The sequence below is a fragment of the Grammomys surdaster genome, unplaced genomic scaffold (genome assembly GCF_004785775.1).
Source record: "Grammomys surdaster isolate TR1022 unplaced genomic scaffold, NIH_TR_1.0 127, whole genome shotgun sequence".
NCBI classification, from domain to species: Eukaryota; Metazoa; Chordata; class Mammalia; order Rodentia; family Muridae; genus Grammomys; species Grammomys surdaster.
The window spans coordinates 1,740,365-1,749,765 of record NW_021604585.1 but is presented as its reverse complement, the minus strand read 5'-3'; the positions used below and the strand labels follow the sequence as shown (position 1 = coordinate 1,749,765).

The window sequence follows — 9,401 nt, the reverse complement described above, 5'->3', positions numbered from 1 at the left end:
TTTGTTTGTTTGGTTGTTTGTTTGTTTGTTTGGTTGTTTGGTTGGTTGGTTGGTTGGTTGGTTGGTTTGGTTTTTTTTTTTTTTTTTTTTGGACTGGATCCTGAGGTCCCGCCCCCGTTTCCTAGACGAAGCTCGTAGCCCCGCCCCTGCCATCATTCAAGTCTCCCAGGCCTCGCCCCTACCCTGCATTAAAGTCTCCGAGGACCGCCCCCATGTTGCGGGCTAGTTTTCTAGGCGCCGCCTCCGCCGAGTAGTCTCTGGAGCCCCGCCCCTATTTTATGGCTACTTTTCTAGGCCCTGCCCCTGCCGCGTGTCTAGTCTCCGAGGCCCCGCCCCCGCCGAGCTGTCACGCCTCGGAGCCGAGCCCCACCGCTTGAGAAAGCTCCGGCGCCCCGCCCCCTCGTGTGTTCGCGCCTCTGGAGCCACGCCCCCATTCGAGGGTCAAGTTTTCTAAGCCCGGCTCACGCTCCTTGTCACGTCTCCGAGGCCCGCCCCTGCTTGCCGTGTGTCTTGCTCAGGACCCAGCTAGCTCGGGCGCGCCCAGTCTAAGATTCCAGGCGCTGGTCGCTGGGTGATCTCTGCTCCCCGGCTTGGCCCTGAGATTACCACCCGCTCTGCGCGTTCTCCCGTTGGGTTTGGCGCTTTCTCCCCAGCTTGGAGAGAGCACTGCGGCAGTCTCTGGATGCAGACAATGGAGGCGGCGCTGGCAGTGACCCGGCTGCCCCCGCATGACCCGAGGACGCCAGCACTATCGGTGGTGGACATGCACACAGGCGGCGAGCCTTTGCGCATCGTGCACGCCGGGTGTCCGGAGGTGGCAGGGCCCACGTTGCTGGCCAAGCGGCGCTACATGCGTCAACACCTCGACCACATACGTCGGCGACTCGTGTTCGAGCCCCGCGGCCACCGGGACATGTACGGGGCCATCCTGGTGCCCAGCGAGCTTCCCGACGCGCACCTAGGCGTCCTGTTTCTACATAATGAAGGCTACAGCTCCATGTGTGGCCACGCAGTGCTGGCGCTGGGCCGCTTCGCGCTCGACTTTGATCTGGTACCTGCACCCCCAAAAGGCGCCCGGGAGGCCCGGGTCAACATCCACTGCCCGTGTGGGCTGGTGACCGCCTTCGTGGAGTGTGAAGGTGGCCGCAGTTGCGGCCCTGTGCGCTTCCACAGCGTCCCAGCCTTTGTCCTGGCCTCAGGTAAAGGGTGAGACCCACTTGACCCGGTTGAGACATAATCCACGAATCTAACCACTGCTCTGTGCTGAATATACCTGCGCAACTAACCCACCCTGCCTGCCCTTGCGATTAATAAAAAGGTAATTCCAAATTAGTGCAAACATGCTTCAGTATCTTTGCCTTGCAGGTTTGGTGGATGCAATCAATTCCAGTACGCTGATGAGCAGATCCATGCACACAAGGCCTGGGGGGAGCTTAGAGTAGAACTGGGAAGAATTCTGTGCTTCCTTTAAGATCCTGTCTCCTTGCTTGTCAGGCTTTCATAGATGCTTCACGGTAGACTGAAGTTAAAGAGCAAAGGGCAGTGTGCGTACCAGAGTTCAAGTATAGCTTAGAATACGTTTAGTCATCACATTACTCTTAATAAGTTACTGAGTATGACCTCTCTTTTCTCAGCCGTTAAGCGCTTTCCCTCTGCAGGGAGTAGGATGCCAGTTCCAGGCCAGCCAGGGCTATATAGTGAGACCCTCTGGCTTTGGGGAAGAACTAAATGACCCTGAAGGAACTAAATTTGTAAGCAAAGCTATTGCTGTCCTTGTTGAGAAACAAAGTCTTTGGCTGAACACACAAGTTCACAACCCGTCAAAGCCATGCAAACTTAGGCAGAGTTCACAAACTCCGTGACTGTGTCTGTACCTTCACTTTATCTCAGAAGTTTTCATGGTTAGTAGTGAGGGTATGAAACATTATTAAAATTTTATTTTTTTTTAAGTTAATGGGTGTTATTTTATTGTTTTGAGACGGGGTGTCAGCGTCTAGCCCCGGGTGGAATTGCTATGTTGTCTCGGCTGGCCCTCTGTCTCATCTGCCTCAGCTTCTTGAGTGCTGGTAGATTTTTTTAAATAGCTGAAAAAAAAAAAAACTCCTCAAGTAACAGACTTCAAGATACGTAGAATTGTTTCCTGGAGATACAGAAACATGAACAGGGTTCTGGGTTCTGTAGGATAGATCTTTTACTGTCTGGCCAAGCAGGTAATCTGCATAATCAGAACACTTACAAAGCAGACCATCCCTCTCAGAAATCACCTGGCCACTGCTGTTTTATCTTTCACCCCTATGTCCTTGTAGCAAGAATATTCAGCCTGCAACTTACAGGGCCCATTTGCCCAGGATAACTATGAATGTGCCCTCCATAAAGTGTACACTTACTTAAACCGTTTTTAAATAGTTTGTTTTTTATTGTCTCTGGGTTTCATAGCTCTCCAGCATGAAACTTGCCACCGTGGCAGGTCAGACATACCTGCCGGCTTGAGTTCTGTCCATGTAGATGTTTAGTGTTTGCCTGGAAGTGAACTGGGAGCTAAGTTAGCCAATCCAGGAATAAGGTTACCACGGCTTTTCTCCCAAGTCTTTGAGCTGAGCAAAGCATTCTTAGAAAATCTGATCCTGATCCTCCCTGAATAATTAGACTCTGGATCAGCCTGGACATGAATGACACTGTAGCAGAACAGGCTTAGGGCAGCCTCGGTAGAGGAAACACCTGTGATGATGAATGCCTTGGAGGAATTTGATGCCCTATGAGAGTATGGGTATCACATCCAGGTTGGCTCTTAGGTGAAATAATTTATGATTTGATGATGATGATGAGGAGGAGGAGGAGGAAGAGGAGGAGGAGGAGGAGGAGGAAGAAGAAGAGGAGGAGGAGGACTGGCTTTCCAAGACCAGCCATTTAACTAGCTGGCTACCTAGTTTCTCCCTAAGCAATCAAGCAGCAGATTAAAGGGAGTCCACTTTGTGAGACCCTACAACTGGCAGAAGCAGCAGCTGCATATTAGTCTCATAACAAAGAGGGGTACGCAGACCTTTAGATACCATACTTCCCCACAGCATTCTTGTGTGACAGCACAAAAGTTAGTGGACTTGAATGGTCCCACTGAGGCATGAGGGAATGGAAATCCTCTTCTTGGAAGCACCTAAAAGCCAGGGGATGGCATTGAGGAGTGTTGATCTGCCCCTTCCCATCTCAGTGGCCTTGTGTGAGAAAGTCACCAGCTGTGAAATGAAGGGCACCAGTGCTCACCTGTGAGGGCTACAGAGCTCACTGTAACCCCCCCCCCACACACACACACTCACAGAATAAATTACCTTTATATTGTTCACTGTACCCTAGGGGGTCTTCTACAGTAGACTGCAAATGATAGTGACCAAATGAGTAGCCACATCAATGAAATTTGGAGTCTGTGCAGACTGGCCGCTGTGGCTCTCTGGTCCCCTTGAGAATGCCATTAAACTTTGAAATGAAACTTTGACCTTCATATTAACAGTCACCATACTTACTAATCTATACTTGGTACTACTTTCTATGTGTTAGTGCATGGAATTCTCAAAACAACACTTAAAGGGGACATAGCAATTCCATTTTCTGTACGAGGGCAGCAAAGCTGTACTGAGAAGCAGAACAGGATCCAAACCCAAGCCTGGAAGATTGTCTTCCTCTCATTCTTAACAGTTTTGCAATTCACGAAGTTATATTTCCATGTTCTAGAAAACTCATATCTAACCTCATTCATACCATGTGATAGAGTTGAAATTTTATCCTTTTTGTCTAACTGATCTTACAAAGGAAGGCTGTTTTATTTATCCATCCTGTAATTCTTCAATCTTCCACATGGTATATACACTCTTCAGGTAGGTATGCCCTAAGGGTTACCTGAAGGGAATCAATTTAAAATTCCAGTGATAAGTTTGCGTAGACAAAAGGAAAGATTTCATATTTTGCATTGAGTTCTAAGTACATATTTCAGAGAAGCAGGCTAAGACTTCATGGTCAGCTGCTTCTAAGTTTGACTCCAAGCTTTGCCACTTATTTGGTGGACATCTCAGAAGAATGGGAGCATCTTAAATAATAGTACCTGCCTCTCAGTGCTGAGGTAATTGAGGAGCTAGTGTAGACAATGTGTCTGGCACACAGTATGTGCTCATGGTTGAGTCTCTTCATTTTCAATGTCTCCAAATAAGTGATTTAAAAAGAAAAGTAGCAGCCAGGCATTGTACAGATCTGCAAGCCCGGTGCTAATAGGATGGACGTGTGCTTCTATACCCAGATTTTTAAAAAATCATTAAAAAAATTGTTTCGCATTATAACTGAAGATAACCAGTTTGGGAATAGCATTCAAGTCTTCAAAGCCTTCCCCATTAGTATGTATTCCTTTGTAGTGTTCACAGGAGGACGTACCAGAGTTTCCCCATCTCTTAGCCACTCTGTAGTGGCTCAGAGTAGAGCCTCAGAGTAGTTAACAGATATATGTATCTAACTGAGAAGAACTGAAACATCCAGATACATTCTAGCTTATCCAACCCATCAACTTAAACAGGAAAGTGCACCTAAGCTCTCCTTCACCTGACACTTTGAAAATGGAGTTCTTCTTCATTCCTTTTCATCGTGAAAAGTTTCTCTTTACAGTAAACATAATGGAAACAATGTGTTTTTTTTTTTTCCTAACAAACATACCTGCAAATGCTTCTTTCAGACCTCACCGTGGATGTTCCTGGCCATGGAAAGGTGGTGGTGGACATTGCATATGGTGGGGCATTTTATGCATTTGTTAGTGCAGAAAAATTAGGACTTGATGTGTGTTCTTCGAAGGCAAGGGACCTCATGGATGCAGCGAGCACGTTGACCAGAGCAGTGAAAGCACAGGTCAGTCCCAGTACTACCCTGATGATGGATGCCTCCCTTGGTGGCTTGGGCAAATACAAATTATCATACCCATTAAGAAAATTAGGCACAAATGCATTTAAATATTTATTCATACTAATAGGGTTCAGGCATGACACTTGTGAATTCTAGCTTTGACACTGAGAGCATTCGTAACCTCATCTCCATGTGTCCTTGGTTTTCCTGCTTTTTAAAATAAAGTCAGTTTAGGTGATATGTTACTCTATTCTTTTCATTTCTAGCACAGTTCTGCCAATGTACTTTGAGTCAGGACTCATGGGTAAAACAACATTACAGAGTTTGAATGTTATATTACATGACTTAATAGCCATAAAGATAGTGTGATTGTATTTAATATGCTTGTATTGATCATTATTATGAGCTCACTTAAGGCTTTAGTTTGACAAGACTTATAACTTAAGTGGAAAATGAAAATATGTAACATTAGGCTAGAGAGGTGTCGGCTCATAACCATCTGATGCCCTCTTCTGACTTCTTGGGTTCCTGACATATATGTGCCTAGATATTCATTTACACAGGCAAAACATGCATAAAATAAAAATAAATATATTTAAAAGAAAATACATAGGATAATGCTGTTTGAATTTAGCATTTTTCTGGGGCTATCATTACCAATATACAGAATTATTTTATTAAGAGTGCAAATTTTAACACTCTTAATTTGCATCAGTTTTCTGTCTTATCAAATAGACAGCTAATAGTTTAAAAATATAAAATGCTTCCACTTCATTTTTAAATGAAACCCAAAAAAACCCTCATTTTTTTTCTTCCATTGTTTTCTTAATAAAAGAGCAATTTTGAGTTTTCTGTTAAAGCTTGAACTTCTCAGGCAGGTCGTAATGGCAATGGGTGGACTTGAGAAAATCCAGAGTCCTTGTACTTTGAGAGAATTGAAGTTCCATCATCAAAGCATTGGGCAGAGGAATTGCTTTGTCAGTTTTTGACCAGGCCATCCATATTGTTGATGCAGGTTTTCATAGAGCAAAGTCCAAAGTTAATGTTCTCTAAGTTCAACCTCACTCTTTTAACATATATTTAACAAGAAAGTATTGCATATGTCAGACACTAAGCTGCAGGAGACCCAAAGGAAGGACAAACACCAGGATCTCAGGATCTCGATCTAGTGGAAGGAGCTAGCACACCATACTGTGTGCTATAGTGGAAGATGGCATGCGACTTTCAACAATGAAAAACAGTTTTCAGGGCTCTTTAACTTGGATTGACACACTGGACTTTAGGAAGCCAGGTCTAAGTGGTATATGATAAATGTATGATGATTATAGTGGTCTCAGACATCACTATCAGATATGATGATTACAACAATCTCAGACATCGCTATCAGATGCCACAGAAATCCAGGAAAAGCTCAACTACTGGATCTCCCAAGGACTGGAGGCACTGTTTCTTTGGGCCTGGATATCCTTCTCCACTAACAGTCCTGGGCTGTGTGTCTCTGTGTGCAGTCAGTCACTGCTTTTTCAAGGAGCCACTTGTGTTTTATTTTGTTGTTTTTCCTTCTTTATCCAGTTGTTTCTTATTTATCAATAGCACCTGAATGCCTTTCACTTTCTTTTTAAAAAGTTTTACTCTGCTGGATTTTCCCACATTCTTCCCTTCCACGTGATGGTCTTAGCTCAGGCACAGTCAGCGTGGGAACTCCCCATCCTGAATTCAGAGTTTCACAGAGAGTATGTGCTGGGCATGCATATAAAATAGGACTGCACATTCAGTTAAGGCTAGATTCAGAGAGCTTCCTCAGCAGGAGCCCAGCATGAGAATCATAATTGCCAATAAAATTTTATCAAGAGGTTGACATATATCAAGCAGTTAATTGCAAACTTATTCAGCAAGGTAATTTCAAAAAATGGTATGCATTGAGAAAATTATATCGAAGAGTCTGTTGTTGACATTATTTCTTAAGATGAATTTGAATCAAAACCTTTTTTTTACATGTGGTTGCTTTCTTTGCAGTTTAAAATCAGCCATCCAGAGAGTGAAGACCTTGGTTTTCTGTATGGAACTATCTTGACGGATGGGAAAGATGCTTACAGTGAGGAAGCCACAGTCAACATCTGTGTGTTTGCCGATGAACAGGTATCAAAACTGGATCTGTTAGGCTCAGACATGCAACTGATAAGACAGCACTCTCACATTCCTGTAATTACTGATTCTGAAACAGGTCGACAGAAGCCCCACAGGCTCAGGAGTGACAGCCAGAATTGCTCTGCAGTATCATAAAGGACTTCTGCAGCTGAACCAGACCAGAACCTTCAAAAGCAGCACAACTGGCTCAGTGTTCACGGGCTGTGCGGTGAGGGTGAGTGTAGCCAACTCCTTATGTGAGAATGTCTTTTGAGACAAAAGAGGCAGGAGCTGGGTGCTGGATGCATTTCTTCACTATATTCTCCGATGATCATAAAAAGCAGACCTGTAAAAGCTTGTGTTCAACTGGGATTGTCAATTCTCAGAGTTTAGTGTTGCATCTCTGGGTTGACCCCACTGTGCTTTCATGGGTCAAAAATATGTTTGTAATAAAACTAAGACATGGTTTGCTTTCCACTCACCCTCTCAGAAGTAGTCACTGTATCCCCTCCACCGGCTACGGAACGAGTGATATCCCAACCAAGTGAATAATTGAATGCAGAACCAGGTGAGAATCCAGCTGTTTCTATTGAGACAGATGCGAGAGGCTCACAGGAATGTAAAATGGTGGTGCTTTTCTCCTTTATAACTCGTTGGCATACAGTTATCTCTGTTTACGGAAAGTGTGTATACATCACTGTGTAATTGGTTTGTTTTCAAATAAAAAAAATGAAAAAAAATCTTTAATTCCCAATAAGTACTGAGAGATAGAACATACATAAAGAAGAACTTCTGGATGTCCTCAGATATTAAAGTGTAAAGGGATCCTGAGTTCAAAAGATTCGAGAAGTACTACATCAGAGTTTGGAGCCTCTATGGGTTTTGATGTGTTGTATGGATGCACTGTACTTGGTACAGTAGTATATAAAAGATGTGAGTTGTAAAAACTAGATTTTTTTTGTAATGAAATCAAGTTGCAAATGTATAACAATGGATCTACTCAGTAGTGAATGAGACCTGTTACAGAAGCTGCATTAGCGAAGGAACATTCTCATAACGAGTCTGTTAACGTAGGGAGCTATCCACCCTACTGCAGCTGTTTCTTAAACTTTTTTTCTGAATACTGAATTACCTTTAACCTAAGAATCCACATATTACACATTGATGTTATAATATACAAGCCATCTATGTTGTATGTAATAATGTGAGTCACAATGTCTTCAGAATCTGAGACTGGGTTTAAATGGTAACCTACAGTATTCACTGGGGACTTTTTTGTATGGCAAGTTCCAAGCTAAGCACTTTATGCTATTCCATGTAAACCTTACATGAATCTAGGAGATCATCACAGGCATGGCAGCAGGAAGAGCTAAGAACTCTTATCTCTGATGGCAAACAGGAGTCAGAGAGCATGCTGGGAGTGGTGTTGAGTCTTTTGAGACCTCAAAGCCTGCCCCCAGTGATATCCATTCAAACCACCACAGGGATAGTGCACTTGCTCAGCAAACACAAGGCCCTGGGTCCAACCTAAACTGCAAAACTGAAAAATAGTGGATCTAATGTATCTTGGTTTAATACTTGATATTTTACTTTTACTTTCAATTATTCTTATTTTAAAAATTAGAAAATCAAAGGCCACAGGCAGGATTTTTGTACCAGCTACTTTTATATTTAATGTGACCAAATACCCAATGGAAGGCTTTATTCTAGCTTATAGCTCAAGGGAATATTTTCCATAATGGCAGGGAAGGCACAGCAGTACATTGGGAAGGCCTTGTGGCAGGAAACCATCTATCAGGAAGCACAGTGAACAGGAAGCAGGCGAGGCTATAAACCCATAAGACCACCCCCAATGACCCATAGTCTTCAATAGCTCTCCATCCTAAAGGCTCCACAGTTTCCCCAAAGAGCACCACCAACTGGGGGCCAAGTATTTAAACATATACATTAACCCATGGGGAACATTTCATACTCAGAGCACAACAAATTGACAGCGATTTATTTTACACCTGCCAGTTCCTCACTGCAATGCATTCCTTCACTGGAAAGAGCCCTGTGCCTTCTCAGAATTTGGGTGGTGCCTTCTCATGCTCATCCCGTGCTCCCAACTAGGTGATCTCAGATTTGGTCTTCAGCTTCTTTCTAGTCTTCTTTCTCCAATTAGATGCCACTGAAAATTTTTGTCTGCTTCCTGGACTTCTGTTCTTGATCATCAGCTGACATCCCTGACTTGTCTGTCCTGTACCTCTGTTCAGTCTAACCCTCAAGTGGTTCACCATACTCATCTTTAAGTGGCTGTATCTAAGTATCTTAAATTCTCCATATTAAAAGCTCTCCCTTCTTTCTCCCTCCTCTCTCTCTCTCCCTCTCCCTCTCTCTCTCCCTCTCCCTCTCCCTCTCCC

The 9,401-nt window shown here is 43.8% G+C and overlaps 1 protein-coding gene across 1 annotated transcript in view; it reads left to right on the top strand.

Moving 5' to 3' along the window:
- Positions 1–412: 412 nt before the first annotated feature.
- L3hypdh (trans-L-3-hydroxyproline dehydratase) overlaps positions 413–9,401 on the top strand; it is a 10,796-nt gene continuing 1,807 nt past the window's right edge. Inside the window, exons 1-4 of the mRNA XM_028789152.1 lie at positions 413–1,199; positions 4,709–4,878; positions 6,889–7,011; positions 7,097–7,234. Coding sequence (XP_028644985.1) covers positions 683–1,199; positions 4,709–4,878; positions 6,889–7,011; positions 7,097–7,234 — 948 coding nt within the window. The 5' untranslated portion in view covers positions 413–682. The remainder of the gene's footprint in view (positions 1,200–4,708; positions 4,879–6,888; positions 7,012–7,096; positions 7,235–9,401) is intronic.